This window comes from Ruditapes philippinarum, unplaced genomic scaffold (genome assembly GCF_026571515.1).
Source record: "Ruditapes philippinarum isolate M1 unplaced genomic scaffold, ASM2657151v2 ctg5289_1_1_1_1, whole genome shotgun sequence".
Taxonomy (NCBI): domain Eukaryota; kingdom Metazoa; phylum Mollusca; class Bivalvia; order Venerida; family Veneridae; genus Ruditapes; species Ruditapes philippinarum.
Genome location: NW_026853676.1, coordinates 667 through 22226, shown reverse-complemented (window position 1 = coordinate 22226; position 21560 = coordinate 667). Strand labels below are relative to the sequence as shown.

General features: G+C 32.6%; 1 protein-coding gene across 1 annotated transcript; it reads left to right on the top strand.

The window, feature by feature from the left end:
• The first annotated feature begins 11497 nt into the window (after positions 1 to 11497).
• LOC132737518 (integumentary mucin C.1-like) lies at positions 11498 to 19038 on the top strand. Its single transcript, XM_060724815.1, has 4 exons — positions 11498 to 11526; positions 12564 to 13174; positions 14389 to 14580; positions 15740 to 19038. The coding sequence occupies exons 1-4, from the start codon at positions 11498 to 11500 to the stop codon at positions 15967 to 15969; spliced, it is 1062 nt and encodes a 353-aa protein (XP_060580798.1). The 3' UTR covers positions 15970 to 19038.
• Positions 19039 to 21560: the final 2522 nt, after the last annotated feature.

Genomic DNA, 21560 nt, shown 5'->3' with positions numbered 1-21560 from the left:
ATTATTTCAGAGTTTTTCATATTTGAAAGATACTGAAAGATTCATTGGATTCTTGCAGCCTTAAATTGATTAATTACAAGCATTAATAATTTAACAATCTTTTGATTTATAGGGTGCTGAAATGCGTAACTTTGATATATCGTCCTTTAAAATACTCGGTATACTAAGGTGTCATTAAAATATGTAGGATTCCCCATATTTCCCTTATTTACAACAATTATATCAATGATTTCATGTCCGACGTGGTCGCATATAGGGCTGAAAAAAATCATCTGTCCATATCATTTCATAGCAATCTTGACCACAAAGCTATAAAGGCATCTATTGTTGCAGCTATTAAATATAAGTTTTTAAGCGACAACTAACTCAGAATTGTCTATGAACTTCTGAGACCGATGATCTTTTGCCACATGCATATTGCGTATGCGCGTGAAAATAATACATCCGGTCGATTTTACATTGCAATGGACTTCGTCATAAAAAGTAAAAAGGTCTATAATTGTGGCAAGACTTATTACTTTTGTGCTTTCAACAGATACCCTTGTACGACAGCCAAATAGTATCAATTTACAAATTCAAAAGAAACATTAGAAACTATCAATATTGCGAATAAATGCGTAATAACGCGAAAAAGAAGGCAACATTACTCAAAACAAAAGGCGTTGTAACGAGAATAAAGTTAATAATGCATGCAAATCAATCAATCTAAACTATAACGACCATGTCCCAGTTCAATCGCTATTCATCTCGTCCTTTATTTAAGCATGGCGAAAAAATACTTAAGCATGAATATTGAATAATATTTGATGCTTATTCTGTTTTGAACGAAATCTCTGGGGTGTAATTTGCGTTAAATTATTCAAGTTTACGTCATATGCGAGAACTATTTTTGTTTAAATTGTTCCCATGGTGTAGGTCAAGAATTGTTGTTAACAGACGGGGTACACAGCCTGCATAGTACTTTTAAAAGTATGTGATAGGTGACTTAAATGTATGTCATCCGATAGAGGGCATATGTGGGTCCGCCGACCCAAAATTTTTCTCCGGGGGTGGGGGATTGGTAGAAACAAACTGTTGACGTTATAACATCATTGGACACTACCGTTCAAAATACAAAGTTTTCACAAAATCTGACCGTTTTGTGATAGTACGTTACTCCAATATGAATAATAGGTAAATTGTGGATGACTCGCTTTCACATATGAAGTTTTAGTGTACACATGGATCAGGGCAATAGTCATTTAGCGCTTATAGCGACATATATGGTCTGGACAATTGCGACATTTTACTGCAAACATTTGGCATCCTCTTTGCGACATTTAGCTTCGATGCAACATTTAACGTTGCTGCAAAGCACATTGTGTAACAATTCAGCCCATTTTCAATTTTAAAACAAGAAACTTGTATATGAAACAATTTCCTACTTAATATGTTATACATGACAATTGTTTGTTTTTTGTTTTTTTTTGTTTTTTTTTTTTTTTGTTTTTGTTTTTGGGGGGGGGGGTTGTGGGGCCGGGGGCTGGAGGAAAAAAACTATGTCATATGACATCGCTTCTCTAAATATTATTACAACCAATGTGTATGTTCCTGTATATGACATGGAAAATGTATCTGCCTGCAAGCTTAGTAATATCATAACGTTCAAATTTCATGTATAAGATAAAATGATCTAAGATTTATATTTAGCTCCCGTAGATTTTACTAGAACGGCTCACTCGCTGCATTTGAACCGTACTTAGCAAACTCTCTTAGGCCTAATGTACAAGTTCCAGTCAGGGATTTCTAATAATAAAACATATTGAGACACTTACACATTTCATCACAGAACCACAATGATTAATGATTCATAGATAACTACGTATTTTTTTCAAGTTGTAATGTTATAGGGAAAAAACATGAATATTTTACGACACTTGTTGCTTGTCATCGATTGAATTTGAGAAAAATGAACATTAGATTTATCAATATATAATGAAGTTAAATGCATCATTTTCAACGTTCGGATTTCATTCTCTGTGAGTGGACGCAGATAAAACGTACTTAAGTATTATCATGTATCGATTCCACACTTCAAGAATACATTACTTTGCTATGGTGGCTGATTTGGGCCATATTTTTGCTCCCTGGAGCGGTAGACGAAAACGCAAACATACAACAGTCACCACTTTGTCGTATTTTCGCTGCGCGCTGCGTATTTTCGTGTTTTCTCCGCTGGATTAAAAAGTGCACATGCCAACTTTGTTTCTCTGTAGAAGATAATCGCATTCATTAAAACCATTTATGGTGAGAAAACAAAAGCAAGATGATTATTATTTAATAAATATGTAGTGACACATAACACAAGAATAGTATCATATTTTCATCTGACGTATATCATCGGGAGGATTCCTGTATAATTAATTATTTCATTTATACGCATAATAAAACGACGTTTTTTCAGGCATCATAAAATTATTCAACGGTTATTTACCAGTCGGCTGAACCACGGATTTATATTGTAATATAAATCCGTGGCTGAACAATTCAAAGTTTGATGAATTATTCACGATGAGCTGGTGGTTGTGACGTGCGTATTACAATAACACTAATTCATTTGCAAGTACAGCTTTTAAAAAGTCATGACAATTACGTTTAAAAACACTTAGTAACATTATTATTATTTATATGTCGATATACTATGTACAAATCAGAAATAAAAGCTCTGTTCTGTCCTGTTCTGTTTTGTTCTGACAATTTGAAGCACTTATGTGTAATAAATTTGCGACATTGAATATTTTTTAAGCAGTCGAGAACACTTAGTGTTTTTTTTTCTTTCTATTTATTTATTTTTAAAAACGTGTAAAAACGAGCGAAATTCTTATTATTGAATTTATCCATTATTATTACTTATTTACAGCTGATGTTAAAAAAGATTGGCAATAAATAACTTTTTCAAAGTCATGGAGTCGTATCTGTGTCAATTGGCGACATTATTTTTTCACCGTCAAGATACTGTGTTTAAAACGGTTTGCGACATTTTTATTATTTTTAACAATCGAGAAAACTATATTTAAAACTGTTGGTCAGTCAAAACCAAGTGCTATGTAAAGTGATTTGCGACATAACATTTTCGTAGACGAGAAAACTATGTTTAAATCGATTGGCGACTCTACTTTTCTTAGTCAAGAACACTCTATTTAAATGATTCGCGACATTACAATTTCATAGTCGAGAAAACAATGTTTAAAACGTTTTGCGACATTACTTTTTAAGGTAAAACACTATATTTAAAGTGATTTAAATATGCATAGCCGAGAACGTTGTGTGTAAAACGATTTGCGACAATACTTCTTTCATAGTTGGGAACATTATATTTAAAATAATTGGCGACATTATTTTTTCATAGTCGAGAAAACTATGTCTAAAACGATTGGCGACATTACTTTTTCACGGTCAAAAAACACTATGTAAAGTGATATGTCTAAAACGGCTGACGACATTACTTTTCACAGTCAAGAACACTATATTTAAACGATTTTCGACATTACATTTTCATAGTCAAGAAATATATAAATGTTTAAAAACGATTGGCGACATTGCTTTTTAAGGTAAAAACATTACATTTAAAGTGATTTGCGACCTTAAAATTTTCATAGCCTATAACGCTTAGTGTAAAACTATTTGCGACATTATTTCTTTCATAGTCGGAAATGTTATATTTAAAATAATTGGCGACATTTCTTATTCACAGTCGATAAAACTATGTTTGCGACATTACTTTTTTTCACAGTCGATTACACTATGTAAAAATTACGTAGCCACTGTATTGAAATCTGTTGTCGAATTACATTTTCACAATACAAAATACTTCGTTTGAAACGATTGGCGAATTAACCTTTCCACAATTAAAACACTCGATGACATCAACTTTTAACAATTCAACAATTGACTGTCAGCTTAATTATGTTGAACGCAACTCGCGACATTCTTCATACTAATTTTATAAATATACTTTTCAACACTACTTTTTTAATCGACGACACTGCGATTTTTGAATATTACTAAAAGAAAACAAATAACTGAGATCAGGGAAAGCAGTTGTTCAGCTGAACAATAGCAGTTGGCTAATGGGAGGCTCACAGGTCCATCGGTCAGGCTGTTCAACTGTATATTCTCATATAATACAACAGACAGTGTTGTAATCTCAGTGGAAAACAATCACCTATCTGTTATATAAACAGTGAAAAAAATCCCTGTTATAAAAATATGCATTGTCTATTTCCTTTTAAGAGGAAACGAGATATTTTTCTGCCATATAAAAATTTCCCAATATTAGACAAACCATCAGTAAATATAATTATCATTTAAATAATGCAATGGCATTTGAGTCCACACGTGTATCGACCAGAACGTTGGCCCAAATAAGTTTAAAGTGGATTGGCCTACAATGGACACATTTTCAATAAGTATTGCAAAAATTTATCAAAACAACAGAAACGAATCCTTCACATAGCTTTTCAAAATACCTCTTAAAGAAAAAATGATAAGCGAATTCTAAGTGATTAAATATGAGCATTTATATGATGAATAATAATATATTGTTCTAAATAAATATATACATCAGGTACTTAATATTATAACATGATTATTTATGGTTTTATATGTCTTCCATTATAAATCAGAACAGAACAGAACAGAACAAACTATTACAATTCTTGGCCAAGTATACAGAAATTTAAAAATTTGATGAAATGTGAAAATAAATGTACTCTTAACAAACTTGCAAAATATATCTATCTGGCTAATTGCAAACGTGGAAATGTACAATTAAACGATGAATTTTAGTAACGTTAACGATATATTATACTTTTATATATTATACTTTTATACAAATTATATAAAGTACACATTTGTAAATATGTATTTGTCAAGTCGTTACAATATGTACTTACTGTCTTAACTGTATAATTGTCATAAATATTTATTTTATTTTCTCAAAATTGTCTACATGAACTAAATTCTTAAAATACAATTAAACATGTCAATCACCCTGTTTATGAAACACGTATGCACTAATAATTTACATATTAATGTATATCCTGTACTATAGATTGTATATATAATTTGTTAACAGCTTTTCGAATGTCTTGTTAATATGTTTCACTTTGTGTGATAAATTATGTTATACTTTTCTCATAATTATGTTACTCTTTACCGCCATACATTGTTACAACGTATTGGCGATGAACATGTATATATGTTTGTGCCAAATAAAATGTTTGTTCTGTTCTGTTCTGTTTATTATAAATCAGTTCGCTTTAAATACCAAACAATATCGGAGTGCACATTGAAGGTACTTTTTAACTATTGAAAATATATAAAATTTTATCTGTTTGCAATATGCACAGATACCATACAATGTCCGTTGATATAAAATAGCACAGTAAGAAATAGGTTCAAATCTCGCGAGGGACTTTGGAGGAAGCTACCCAGCTACCTTATAAGACGTCAGTAATTTTACAACTCTGGTTCCCATACTACAGGGAAAGGCATCTGAGGTCGTCCCCCATCATCAAAGAAACTCCAACGAGGTCAAAATGCATAGAACATCATCATTTGATTTTTTAATGGATCGAGTGGGGCAATTAAAATAAAATGATATGCAAAAGATAATTAAACAATATACTCCGAAATAAATTGAAAATCGAATTTCTTTGCTATTTGTTGCCCGATTTGAGTAAAAAGCGTCGTAAAAAACAACATTTTTTTCTCTCAATTTTAAGTAGCTAACTTTTTTTTCATCACTTGATTTACAAATAGCTTGTTCATGCCTTTTAACGAGATTGCAGTTGTCAATGCGTTAATATAATGAAATAAATATTTGATAGCCCCATTATGAAAAGTTTAGCAGAATTTATCAGGCGTGGATCCGATACTTTTTACCAGAGGAGAGGCCGAGGTCGAACAATTTTGACAAGATGTAACACATTTTCAAAAGAGGGACTGACATTTTCCTAGTGTTTCAGGGTGGGTCATAAGTCAAACTTCGCTGATGTTCACTTGTTTTTGTGTGAGTTTGTAAGTTGATATACAAATCACAGACTAGCCAAATCCGGAGGGTGGGGCAAATTCCCTCCACACACCCTCTGACCCGCCCACGTTAATTCATTATGTGATAGTCCGACTGTACTGGGAGGTATTGATAAGAATGTCAAAGGTCGAAAAACACAAAACTCGGCAACGTGGCCCGGGTCGTGTTCTTAAAATTTAGAAGTAGCCCAAATAATGTTGATTTTGTTGTTCTTAGTATAGTAGGCATTATTTTGTCAGACACTAAACGGAAATTTTATCAAGTTTTCTCTATATGAATTCGTGGCTTATTATATGAGGAACTTTGAAGGCCCATAATGCCCCCCCAAAATTACATTCTTTCTATTTAACAAAAAATCTATTTTTGACTTTCTGTTAGAGCTTTTCAAAGGGTAGCCATTGGCCACATAACTGCATTATTTCAGCTTTCTGGCCAATTTGATCATTCGTAAAGTCGAAGTGATTTAGTATTTTGCATGGAAAGACAAAATACAACTTTGCATTTACAAATATTTCTATATTAAATCAAGCTTTCAACCAAGCAGAAAAACACAATCCGTCAAACACGGCAAAATTGAAAATGTTGCAGGCTAGGTTTAAATGAGCCTATTTATTTACCGTGCCGGTAAGTGCAATTTACCGTCAACGCCTCCTAGCACAGGCGTAAGCACACATGTAAATAGTGAAATTTTGAAATTAGAAACTTTCGCAGATGTGTTCATACGGCGCTTATCACGAAACCTTCATTGCGACACGTTTGTGCCATTCCATGAAAAGCGGCGCATGGTCCCTGAGTAAAAGTATGCTAAATCCATTTTTAAAGCATTATTATCCATCATTAGAAAATGATATAACACATATTTACGTTTTCTTTCAGAGAAACTGATTCTCATGCGTCATTAAGTATCATTTTTCCGGTGGGTGTTAACTGTAGCCAAATATAATACAAGATCTTTAGTTTCTGGGCGTGAAAATAAATGTTTTATTGTGGACGCTGGGAAATTAACTTCCCCTTCATTGCGAGCATTCTAAATTTTGTTTTATGCAAAACTTTATGTTCACATTTTCTGTGAACTAATATAATCTGCAAAATAAAGATACAATTAAAAACGAAAAACTACATTAGTTCTTTCCTCCCCACACCTTTTCTCTCCTGGGTCAACAAGTTTTTTATTAAATTAAGCACTTGATTCTACTTTGGAACACAAAAAATGTTTCGCTATTAAACTTAATGGAATTATATTAAAAGTAAACATTCATTTTAATCATTTACATTTAGCAAACAAAACAATTTTTTATACAATACGTATAATTGCTGGCTTTTTAGATTGTTAAACCACCATAATTACACCTCTTCGCGATGTATTACAGAGCTAGAAAGGCGTTATCTATTTATCCCCCTGCCTATTTATTATAACTTCTAGTACTAATTTGCGATACTTGTACTATTTACACAAGATAAATCTAATTTCGAAACAACGATAATAATTAATAACCAGGTTTTTGTATCTAATGAGGTTTAATTGAAACCTGTCACATAACACTCTGTATAGCAGAGAATAGAAATTGGTTTTTAGCAATCAGAAAGAGCCCGTTGTACTTTGTGTACCATATTCCATTATCGAGAAGGATGTTAGGTAGAATGATTTCATAATTAAAATTGTTTATGGTTACATACTTGAAGTAAGTTATGCATAATCGGCGAAGTGTTCCGAGCGGATTTTTTTGTTGTCCATGATGCGCTTGATTTATGACTGACAATTATCCGAATGAAACCGAAAACTAGCTTTTCTAGTTTTAAATCTTATAAAGAAATAATAATAGTTTCAAATGAAATGCGGAAATGCGTAAAAAGGATTAATATCTGTAATGGAATGCTTATTGCCAGTTCTTTGGACAATCGTGTATGCTTCTATATGTACGAGATTGACTTATGCCGAAAACTTTGGGAATTTTAAAAACATACTATGGTCGACTTGTTTAGAATCAAGAAAAGAGGCACTGTACTTTATGAAACTTTCTGTTCAGCAGTGTATTAATGAATGTGCTTTGAGAAGCGATTGTGAATTTTTGAGTTACGATATGCGGCTACACCGATGTGGGTTGTATTTTAACGAGGATCTTAGCAATAAAGATGAAAAAGGGGGCACGTGCGCGTTCATTTTTCGAAGGGATCTGGATCTCCAAGAGGTAATAACATCGTTAAGGAAAAAAGGTTTCAAGCGCAAATAATTTTAATTAGTATTTTTTTAATTACTTAAGACAAAAAATAGTGTTATTAACTTAAGACAAAAAAAAAGTATTATTTACTTAGACAATGCAAATTAATTGAGATGTAGAATGAAAATACTCTATTAAATTGAAATAAATAAATAAATAAATAAAAACAACATAACAATTCTATGTTTTTAATCTACTTAATTCCAGTTGTGAAAAAAAAGCCGAATGTATGAATTTTTGTGATTTTTTTAAGAAAATATACTTCTATTAACCGACAAATACTGAATAAGTAATAAGATACTGAATACTACACAATCGAGCCAATCACTTTCAAAAGAAGACCAGATTGATAAACTTGTCCCAAAATGTCAACATCCTTTAATAAAGAAACAATTTTGGTTTTGTACGACGCTGTCAATCTTTTCTTACATGTGACGGACTATTATATTTCCACCACGATTTCTGAATCAGCGGTAAATGGCATTTAAGTCTGATATCAGCTCCTGCTAATTTTGAAATCATCAGGAATTAGAAGTCGGTCACTTGCAGAGAAATTGGCAATTACTGGTTTGCTATTCAGGGAAGTCTGTTAGGCGCACCGACCGCCAAGATATGGTTTAAAAAAAATAAATGTGTCAAATTCGGCATAGAACAATCAATGAAATCATTGTAATTTGACTATATTTATGACTTATATATAATTGTATAAAATAATATTGCTACCTTTTTATTAGATAATAAAGAAAAGTACTTAGATAAGCTATATATGGCTCGACTTGATTTATTCTCCAATCTTATTTAAAGCGCATTTACATTGCGATTTTTCTAGTTCTCCCTATAGTCTTATTGTCTTAGTTTTTAGTCTACACAGAATTTATTTTGGTTTGATTGTGTAGGAAGCTATCTATATGCCTATGGTTTAGCCCCTTTGGGTTTGAACCTATGCGGCAGCGGCGGTCTACTGTAATTCTATTTAAAAATCTTTTATTTTGTAAATTTTAATAGACTTACGTTCAAGACTTATGCTTCACAAGGTGGAGGGCTTTTTAAAGGCACATAATGTCTCAAAAACGAATACATTTTAATAGCTTTAGATAAAAATTTTGTAATGTTTTAATAATGGTTTTAACATGTTCGATGCTTGTAATTTGAAGAAAGTATCGATAAATGTGAAATAATTAATTACAGTACTAACTGCTAAAAAACAAAAGATGAAATGATGGATAAGGAAATTGGCCAATGACTACCTAATATAAATAAAATGCAAAAACAAATAAAAAGCTTTTGAGAATTAAAAAATAAAAGCATTTCTGAGGCATAATGTGCCTCTGAGGAGTTGGGTTTTTTTATGATGCCATTACATTGATATATGTTGATAAAGTGCATGCCTGATAAATTTAGCTTTATCAGTCACCCTCAGCTTTATCAGACACCTCATCAAAACATACTGAAATTTACAAAAAAAGTTAATTGAATATTTTTACCTCTTACTAAAATATTCAAGTGATTAACTTTTTAATTTCAAAATCTATCTTACATTTGACTCTAGATACATTCGGGTCTATTTCTTATTGATATCATATGACCTTGGCATATTACTGCGCAAGGCGTCAAACTCGAAATGTTCTTGACAGGGTTTTGTTTCATTTGAAATTGAAAGAAAGAAATACGTATTAATTATTAAAATAGGATAAATAGAATACTTAAATAGTGTCTGATATTATAAAATTTATCAGGCTCGGCGCGAAAAAACATGAAAGGCTCGGCAAAACCTTGCCCTTATTTTTTTCTTAGCCATGTCCGATAAATTTTGTAATATCAGTATTCTCTATTTATCAAGTTGTTAAAGACCAGTGTGAAGTATTTAAATAGCTTACATCAAGTCCCTACTTCATGTATAATTATAAGCATACATGATCTATCGACTCGTTTAATGTTCATTGTCATAATATTGTTATTAATTTTGTAGCTATTGAGTAGGGACATTGAATAACCTTCCACTCTCGTGTCATCTCGTATTATCTCGTATTAAATGAAACAAATATTCAATTAGCGAAATTCAATGCCTTCAAACGATTTATCCATTTTGAAAGATGATACAGTGCGATAATTATAGAATTAGAATAAATAGTAATTGATGACATATATTTTTTATGCAAAAAATCGATGCTTTTTGTATATTTTTTCTTATGTATATATTTATTAAATATATATATTATCGATTTATTATAGATTACATCAGTATGTTCTTGCAACGATGGGCAAGTGTGTAGTTTGAACAATGGACACTGCCTAATAAAAGGTAGGTTCCTACAGAAATATTATGTTTAAAGGGAATTGTTCTGTAATAGAAGGGTCTGTAAATTGCATTGAATGATTAAGTTGTCAGTATTTAGTATCAGACTTAACAACACACCACGAAAGAACTATGTATAGAAGTTGTTAGCAAGTGTGAGACAAATGATCCGATGTTATATAATTATATTTATTTAGCAGATACATGTAATAAAATGTTCTTGAACAAAATATTATTATTCATCATAAGTATACAAATTCATTCTATGTCACTTAGAACTATATCAACATTTTCTAACAAACAACATTTTATTAGAATTCCCAAATGACACGTTTTTCATTGTTTTTACTGATATTTGAAAAAAATATGGAAATTGTGCCCATTGTTGACCCATCCACTTTAAAGTTGTGCGTGTTCTTGCTTTCTACAATAAATTAATCATGACCTTTTTTGTCAGTATGACGCGACATGCAAACAATCTGTATTTACAAACAAGTTAAAAAGGTTTCCTGAGGGGAAAGTTTTAATAATTTAAAGATATTTTATTAATCTGTTTTCAAAATTGTTTTAAAAAAAACGTTTGCATCGAGAACATAGTTGGTAAGAATCGACCAATAGAAGGTCTTTGGAGACCGGTGACCGTCGGAGACCGGAGATCGTATCATCAAGGCGTTTGAGATTTGTCTTTCAAACGTCTTTGCGCATGTTTTCATTTATTTATTTATTAATGAAAGATAAAGAAGAAAATTAATAAATATTTACAAAAATGAATTATTAACAAAATGGCAAGTTAACGCGGCCTTACCTGAGCTGTACCTAGCTATAGCGTTAATAAGAATAGTTTTATATGACAATTATCGTTCCTCCAGTATGGTTTTAAGTTTTCGCGTGCCGTAAATGCATACGTAAATGACGTCAAGAATAAAGCGTCGCATAACGTAAGGAAACTAAAATGTTATCAAGTAAATAACTTTTCCACTGATATATACGGTAGCTGATTTAAAAAACATGAAAATACGACAAGTGACGACTGTGTCGTGTTTTTTTTTCGCTCCAAGAGGCGCCATGTGAAGACACGAGGATACGACAAATTGGTGACGTTGTCGTATTCTTGTGTTTTCGTCTGGCGCCCCGCGAAGCGCAAATACGACATGGCACAACTCAGCCACCATATCGATTATTTTTCTGCGACCATATTACAATATATTGTAATATAGTGCATGAAATAATTATTTTTTTTTGTCACGGACCCTAACATCGCTTTAGCATTCAGATGCAATGTAAATAAATAAATAGATAAATAAATAAATAAATAGCATTAATGCAAATTTGAATGAAAATTTGAATATTGTTTTAATTAGTCAAAAGCATGTCAAGTGTACAAGTAACCTAGCACATGGCACGTGATATTTACGGAAATGACGGCTTACATGTCAAAATATACATAATCATTATTAGTTAGTATTCCGTTAGTAACGGGGTAGACAGAAATAGTAAATTCTATAATATTTTGCATCACAAGTTCAACGTTCCACCTAGATTTTTACAACATGTCAAAACTCCTTAAACAATTAAAATAGTTTTTAAATTTGATTTTTTTGTCTATAGATTTTCATTAGGCATCAGAAGTCGCGCGCTTTAATGAATTGTAAGCCAATTAAATTTAAATTCTAATGCCAGCAACTTATAAAGAATTCTGGAAAGAGATCCGTTAAAAACATAAATGACGGAAATGGGAATTTGCGGTCTGCGGACATCGCTTGAACAATCCTGACGTACAACTCAAATGATAATCGATTCTTTGTTAACATGCAAATTTATGACGTCATTTAGTTTTGTTAAGAACAAATAATTCTTCTCTAAACATTTCTGTATATTTTTGTGTCATAATAAATGAACCATTTTTTGTATGTGTTATGCCAATGCGTTGAAAATGCCTTAAGTAAATATACTAAAATGTACTTTTCTAAATCAGAGTTTCAAAACAAAAATACCATTTAAGTGCACTCATTGTTTTTCTTTCTTTCATTATTACAGAGTGCCAGCCATTTTATTTTGATAATGGATTTGTCTACGGAAACGTACGACAGGTTCATGCAAAGAGACGGATCAAATGCCACGATGGATATAGAGAAATTAACGGAGTTCAAGAGGTCACGTGCAACAATGACGGAAACTGGAGTTACCTCCCGTCTTGTGTTCTACAATCAAGTTCAACGGCAACAACTACACCAGGTCCGACGACAGACAAAACAACGACAGGTGTAGAAACAACATATTCCATAACAACAACAACAACGGTTGGAGTAACAATATCTACCGCCGCAACAACAGCAACAACAGGTGCACAAACACCACCGTCTTCGACAACAACAACCCCATCACAAACAACAGTATCTTCCGCAACAACAATGGCTGTAACAACAACAACAACAACAGTAGGTGCACCAACAACACCATCGCCTACTACAACAACAATTACAACAACAACTCCATCACCAACAACTCTATCTTCTGCAACAACAATGGCTGAAACAACAACAACAACACTAGCTACAACAACAACAAATGCTGCGACTGAAACAGGTAATTAAATGCTTCATTACGTTCTTATAAGATGAGTGCCATATATTCGGAAAATATACAAATTAACAAAAATATGCGTGGTACACTTTTTTTCTGAAACCTTCGATAATGTCCCCGGATGGCACAAGAACAACATTTTTAACTCTCCATTTCTGAACTCGACACTGTGAGGCAATAAAACCCGCCCGTACCGTACTTCTACAATATTATGTTAGTTTTTTTTTTCATTTATTTATTCTTTTTATATTTTTTTATACATATTTTTGACATCTTAAAAATGGTATTCTCAGACATATATTTTTCCAGTAGGGTCGGGTGACACTAACAAATCAATTTGTTTTTAGGCCTCACCTGATCATTCGTTTGTTTTCTACTTTGAAATTGTTGAAAGGCTTTGTTGAGGTTTTGTTAGAGCCATTTAAAGTATTTATAAGTTATTACACGCATGATAAGCAGGTGGCATGATGAATGTTATCTAGCACTCGCTCATTCAGACTTTTGACCAAAAGGTTTCCGAATATATGCATACATTTGAAATGAGTTCAGACATAACTTAATCAGTTTAAAGGAGTCACACTCAGGTAAGACTATATTTAGGGAAACAATAAAACATAGCATTGACAAAGCAAATGTGTGACTGAGTGTAAGAACGTAACCAAGCAGTTTGAGGAAAGCTTGACTCAGCAATTTGCGGAAAGCTTAACCCAACAGTGTGCAGAAAGCTTGACCCATCAAGTTGCGGTAAGCTGCGAAAGCTTGTCCCAGCAATTTGCAGAAAGCTTAACCCAACAGTGTACAGAAAGTTTGACCTATCAATTTGCGGTATAAAGCTGCGAAAGCTTGACCCAGCAATTTGCGGAAAGCTTGACCCAGCAATTTGCGGAAAGCTTGACCCAGCAATTTGCGGAGGCAGAACCAAGTTGTGTAAGGAAACATTAATCAGACATTTTAAGGAAAGTGAAACCCAGTAGTAGGAAGCTTTACCTAGTAGGATGAGGTAAACTTCGCGATCTAATACAGCTTATTTCCTTTGCTTTGTCTCGCCATTCTTTTTTGGTACTGGGTCGGACTTATAAATGACCTGCACATTGACGTTAGAAATTTTGAATGCTAAAAACGTATGAAGTATAAATCAATATTAATATTTCATCAATATTTTAGCACTTCCTTGTATTTCTCTATCATAAAATCCCGGATGTTCTTTATCATTACAGTTTGCCCATCAAACTTCAGTCAGTGGATCACGCCAAGTGCAGATAACACGTCGTTTCAGGTCTTGTTTGTTGTACAGACTGCAAAACAACCTGAATCAGAAACTGGATGTGCAGGACACAGTTCAAGTCTTGTTAAAATCGACGAACTTTGGAAGCAAAATGCCTTAAGAGCCTCGCTAGGAAACTGTGAAGGTAGGGTGTTTAACCCTATATATACGTTATACCACAATATTACCGCAATATGAAAAAAAAACATGCTGATAATAACTAGGCACTTTACTAAAAATACATTTATTAGCATTTTGGATATTAGCATAACCCGCGACACTTTACTTAAAATCTACGATTTAGCTTTCATTAGTTCATTTACCACTTTTATTAAGCTACAAGTTTAAATGCCATTTCTTCATTTTTTTGACGATGTTTATTTTAAAGGCACACTATACCTAAAAAACAAATTATAATGCTTACTTATTTTGAAAGGGCAAAGTTGTATTTTATGATATTCAAATAAATGTTATATGCATGTTATCTGAAGAAAGTAGCGATACATGTGGAATAATTTATCATAAAGGCAGCAAAAGGTAATCAAAGTAGTATTTTGACTTCCATACACAGTACCTATTCACTATAACTGTACAAACAATGCAACGTATGATTAAGCTGGTTTAGGTTTTTTCCAATGATCAACTTTAAATTAAAAAAAAATAAAATTACATTAAAATTAAAAAGTTTTGAAAAAAAGCATTTCTTATATTAGGCATATCACCGTAGGGAACGTGTTACAGTATCGCGTTTTCCGGTTACAGTATAGAATTTTCAAGATGAAGGATTATTTGTGGGGAAGAGAGGTATCCGGTACATACTACAAGTACAACTGGATCCGGTATCTAGTCATATATGTCTTTAGCGTGATACTGTATCACGTTCCCTATGGTGATTATAGGCCTTTAACTAAAAAGGATTAAATCCAAAGAAAGGAAAATAAGCCGAAGATTGTAACAGCCAATAGTATTGTTGACAGATGTGTATACATTCAAGAAGCGTTTAGGAATTCGGAAAACATGGATTTTTGTTAATGCTGTCTTACGAACGCTGGCTTTTTTACTTACTTTTCTGACTGATGACTATACATATTGCCTCTATATACATATTGCAATACAGTTATTTTTACAGTTATTTTGCGTAGGCTACTTAAATATGCCCAAATGTCTACAGGAGCAGTTTTGCATGCGGAAGCGTAATTATCAGACTGTCATAAATATAACCAAAATCCACCATTGATTATATATTTTCACCTTGCATATACATCATATATTTGTTTAATCTGTATACATGTTTATATCTACAGTATTCACAGGATATTCTTCAAGTTGCTACTGGATCGATGGATACTTCCTTGACGCAACTTGGAAATTTGAAGACTTAAGTCTAATGCCGACGTCAGGTGAATTCTGGGATGTTGGACAGCCGAGCAGTTCTAATGGTCAAAATTGTGTATCTATAAATAGTAACCAATTGTGGGAGACTAAGAACTGTAATAACAAATGTGGCTATATATGTGAAAAGACCGTTACGTAAAGAAATTTTTGTGCCTGGATTTTATTTTATAAAAAGTACACACTACCAACTTCTAAGTTAATGTGTAGACTGGTATAGCACCTACTAGTATACTGTGCTTTTCTTACTTCACGATACCTTATGCTTTTGAACAAGAAAGAAAACAATTTATGAAACTTACAGTACAAACATCAAACATTGTCATAAGCTGTAACATATAGGTATTTTCTGCTGTATGACACAAGGAAACAACAATATATGCAGTCAAAATCATCAAAATTGGTCAGACGTAGACCATATGTCGGCCATTTTGAACATTTAAATCGCGGTAAATGGTGTTACACTATAGTTTGTATGCCCCCGCCATGTAATGGCCGGGGCATATAGTGTTACCCTGTTCCGTCACACCGTCCTTCCGTCATTCTGTCATTCCGTCATCATCAGTTCCCGTTCATTATCTTAGTAACGGTTGCACACATTCAACTCAAATTTGAAATATGGATATGTCATGAGAAAATACAGGTCAAGTTCGAATTTGGTCATGGTTCGATGATTTGTGGCAGAGTTATGCCCCTTTTACTTTGAAAATAATATGAAATTTTCAGTTTCCGTTCAGTATCTCCCCAACGGTACAACACATTCAACTCAAATTTGACATATGGATATATCATGAGTAAATTCAGGTCAAGTTTGAATTTAGTCATGGTTCGATGATTTTTGGCAAAGTTATGCCCCTTTCACTTTAAAATAATATGAAATTTTCAGTTTCCGTTCATTATCTCCCCAACGGTTCAACACATTCAACTCAAACTTGACATATGGGTATGTCATGAGAAAATACAGGTCAAGATCGAATTTGGTCATGGTTCGATGATTTTTGGCAGAGTTATGCTCCTTTTACTTTGAAAATAATATGAAATTTTCAGTTTCCGTTCATTATCTCCCCAACGGTACAACGCATTCAACTCAAACTTAACATATGGATACGTCAAATGAATGCGCAGGTCAAGATCAAATTTGGTCATGGTTCAATGATTTTTGGCAGAGTTATGCCCCTTTCACTTTGAAAATAATATGAAATTTTCAGTTTCTGTTTATTATCTCCCAAACGGTACAACACATTCAACTCAAATTTGACATATGGATATGTGTTTGGAATGCCCAGGCCAAGTTGGAATTTGGTCATGGTTCGATGATTTTTTGGCAGAGTTATAACCCTTTCACTTTAAAAATAATATAGATACATCTTAGAAATAAGCAGTTTAAGTTTGAGTTTTCTGTTTCAGCACTCATACTTTTGTGGAAATGTATGTAGCCATTATTTTGGCTACAAATATGCAATATGCTATTTTCAAAAGGTTAAGACTGAATAATTTCAGTGCCTTGAACATTGTATGAAAATGGTATGTGTTAACATTGAAAAGTTTTAAGGGCTTTGAACTTAAAATGAAAAAATAATTTGTGTAAACAAATTTGGAACTAAATATTATAACATCTGAAATTTTGGCTGCATGCGGGGGCATCCGTGGCATGATGACACATTTCTAGTTTTTTCATGTTTCAGTTACAATTTCTAATGTTAAATTGCTCAGTTTTAAAGATTAAAACTATCTTTACTTTGTTACTCAAAACTTGTTTTTCAACAAGCAAGAACAATTAGAAAATGATGATTGTTTTAGACGTATGCACAAATTTATTGGACTCTAACATGGTTGCTTTTTGCATACATTTGTAAAATGTTGTTCTGTTTTACGTAAAAACCTAGAGATTTAAAATATTTTGCACAAAATCTTTGTTGTTTAGGTGAATGAATAAGATATGTCATCTCTGACCAATGGTCACATGAAAATACGACATTACCGTGAAATAAGTGATGACGCAGAATTAGTGATGTTGAGTATATAATATTTTAGACTTAATTTTGAATTGCTTTTCTGGTCATTATACATATGATGTTATTAATTTATTTTTAAGTGCCACAAACTACGACATAACGACACATATTTAAACAAAAGTGTTTAAACGTTTTCCTATAAACGATCCCGGATTCCGTGTGTCAGAGATTCCCACATTGTCCTCTGCCATCACGTGGTACTAGAAATTACCCCGTAGTAACATAAAGGAGGTATATCCCGATAGCAGAAAAGTATACTATCTTTTTCGAAGCAGAAATTTAAAATTGACAATGAATAAAATGAATTATAATTTATTTAAATTGAAATTTAATTATCATTTGAATGTTTTTTTTCCAGGGCTCGTTTTTGACGCACTATTTTCTACAAAAACGCAATATAATTTAGTTTTCGTAATTTGTGAGGCAAAAATTTAACTGTAGCCATTTTACTCAATTCTACGGTGGCCGGTTTGCCCGTTTCAAACCCGCGAGAAATTTTATCGTTTTATAATTAAATGTCGCGGGCATCTTACAAACCCGCGTGAATCTCTCCTGAAATCGTACAAAATGTCGCGGGGAACATATAAACCTAGATATTTTATAACCTTTTGATTCTAGTGGCCGGTAGCGTCCATGGTTTGACTATATATTTTGACCCTCGATATCGCGGCGAGTAATAGCAATTTGCAGTCCAGAAATATTTTCTGGCATAAACAGTCGAGGCGTTATGCTAAAACTTGACTTTTTACAACGTATGCATCCAAACAAAATATCGCGGATTATAATGGAAGCAATCGGCTACCTAAAGTAGGCATATAATTATGTGGCTTAGTCTACTATGTACACAGAATATGTCCCAGACGAAATTGTTTATTGCTGTCGTCATATTCCGCGACGATCCGCGAAGATGAAAGCCTTAGGATGTTTACTTGGAAATGTCTTCTGCTTTAAAGCAGTGGAGACAAACAACTTTCTTTAGGGAAAATATACAACAAAAACGGTATTGTCACAAACATTTCACGGGAAGAAGTATCAAATAGCTCAAATTTACACTGACCGTAAAGAAGAATCCAAAACAAAAGTTTGAATCTGGTCGTGAATTTCGTCAAGAATTGCTGCGTTCTGTGAACGTCGCCTTGACTTGTTGATGCTTGTTCTGATTATTTTTAACAATAACTAATAAAATGTAAACTGTTGTTCGTTATAATTTTTTAAAGGAGTGACCCTTTAGAGTTTCAAATGACCCGGAAAACATATTGCCGAGGGTAAAACAATGACCCTCAAAAATCAGACCTGGAGAAAAAAAAATGAAAATTCTGTAAAGGTATGTTTGACAGGGAACATTGTATAGTAGTTTATTCAAATTTCAGCTCAAAGGCTCAAAATTGGCCCACTTCCGGGGCTCATCTTTTTCCTTATAGTTTAAGTGTATTGTAAATTTTGAAGAAAAAAAATCTCTGAGTCTGGAAATGCAAGATCTTAGATATTCAACATTATCTAATAGACAACGACCAAGACTGTTTAAAGCCTTTAGGTCAAAATTGACCCACCCCGGGTCCTTGGTTTTTCCTTATATGTATATTTAAAAGGGCTAGTTAAATCTTTTACATTAAATCTACAAATGCAAGAGCTTAGATAAATACCATAAAGCATTGTCTAGTTGGTTTTTATCAAGTTTGCTCAAATTGCAGCCCTTGAGTCAAAATTGGGCCTGCCCTTAGGGTCATGGGTTTTTCGTTTTTGTATATAATAATAATTTTTGAATACTTCAGTGACTTCAAAAGCAACCATTTACTTTCCATATCAACCACTGGTTTACACAGCAACCATTGACTTTACAAAACTTCCAGTGGATTACCAAAGCAACTAGTGACCTCCAAAGTAACAATTGAATTAACATAGTAATCAGTGGTTTTCCACAGCAATCATGAGCTTCCATAGCAATCAATCTCTTTCCATAGCAACCAGTTATTTTCGACAGCAACCAGCGGCTTACCATAGAAACGAGTGACTTAAAAAAATCACTGACTTTCAATAGCAACCAGTGACTTCCCTTACAGCAACCATTGGCTTCCATAGCAACCATGGACTTCCACAGCAAACATTTTTGTCTATTTATAGCAAGCAGTGACTTCCATAGCAACCATCAACTTTCGATAGCAACCAGTGACTTTCATAACAACTATTGACTTTCAATTGCAACCAGTTACTTCCATATTAACCATCGACTTTCGAAAGAAACAGGTGACTTCCATAGCAACTATACACTTCCAATAGCAACCAGTTATTTCTATTGCAAGCAACATTTAACTTTCTATAGCAACCAGTGACTTCCATAGCAAACATTGATTTTCCATATCAACCGTATGTACACTTTTTCTGATGCAGAATAGAACTGTGATATTAATTGTCCTTGATTTTGAACTAATATCTACATGTACATGTTATTCATAATTATCAATATTTATTAGTCCTTGTCGTGTAGAGGCTTCATAGACTTTCAAAAGAGCCCAACCTTTCCCTTCTTTTTTCACTTAAGTACTACATTTTCCCTACTCCCCCCCCCCTCACAAAAAATCCTAAAATCCTTGCTTTATAGGATGCCATGGTGTCAAAATATGAAACAGGAATTATGTCTTTTTGGTGTTCATAGTTAACACCATGTTGTTAAACAACATAAGTTGTTGTTTTAAAGGCTCTGCAAAACAATATGGTAAGGTGTTCTTTAGGGTTCAAAATGGTAAATTGTTGGGATTCGTTGTTTCGTTTTAATGTCGTGTTTGATGAATATAAATCCTTAAAGCTACATGCATCCCGATTGTCAAAATTTCAAAAAAAACTTAAAAAAATAACTTTGACTTTTTGGGAATGAAAAAAATTTAAGATTCAAGTAAAATTATATGGCTAAGACGATTTTTTTTAATGACATTTTTTTTCCCGTTCTAACGATTTAAGGGTTTTTTGCACAATTTTTACCTATTTTTTAAAATTTTAAACTTTAGTTTTTAAGTGAAATTTTGTTTATGTGAAAATTGCCCCTTTTTGGGGTCACTAAATATTTTTAAATTACACATTTTTTATTTTTTAAAAATTTTAAAAGCAAAATCGGGATTTTTTGGCGCTTAAATTTGACATTTTTGATTTTTTTCCCAAGTGAAATTTTGGGGGATTTTGGGACGGTTTTTTTAAATTAGTTTTTTTTAAATTTTTTTTTTTTTATGTTTTTTCGGGGGTTAAATTTTTTTTTGATTTTTTTTTCCAAAAAAATTTATTTTTAAAATTTCCCAAAAGTGAAAAAAATCAAAAAATTAATTTCACATTTTTTCAATACGAAACATTTTTAAAAAGTTTTCCCCAATTGGATCCTAAATTTTATTGCGACTTCGCAAGTAGGCTGTGTAAAAAAAAAGGGCAAAGCAAAATTTGAAAAATTAATTTTTAATGCCCAAAATAATAAAGAAAGAAAACCCTTAAACTTCTTTCTTTAAAATTCTTAAATTTTTTGGGGTTTAAAAATTTTTTTTTTTTTCCCCCCTCTAAATTTTTTTTTGGGTTTCATTTTTACAGTCTGAATAAATTAATTCCTTCCCTTTCCAAACTCCCCTTTTATGAGACATTGGGCATTTTTAAAGTACCCTTTTATCACAAAAAAATGCCTTAGTTTTTAATAAAATAAATTTTTAAAGAAAATTGAAGCCTTTCTATTTCCGGAAAAAAT

Bases quoted from the DNA above. Each gene is read 5' to 3' on its own strand.
- LOC132737518 (XM_060724815.1), top strand. From the start codon at position 11,498: ATGACGTCAAGAATAAAGCGTCGCATAAC. The intron at 11,527-12,563 runs GTAAGGAAACTA...TTTCTAAATCAG, and splicing joins AGAATAAAGCGTCGCATAAC to AGTTTCAAAACAAAAATACC. The intron at 13,175-14,388 runs GTAATTAAATGC...TTATCATTACAG, and splicing joins AAATGCTGCGACTGAAACAG to TTTGCCCATCAAACTTCAGT.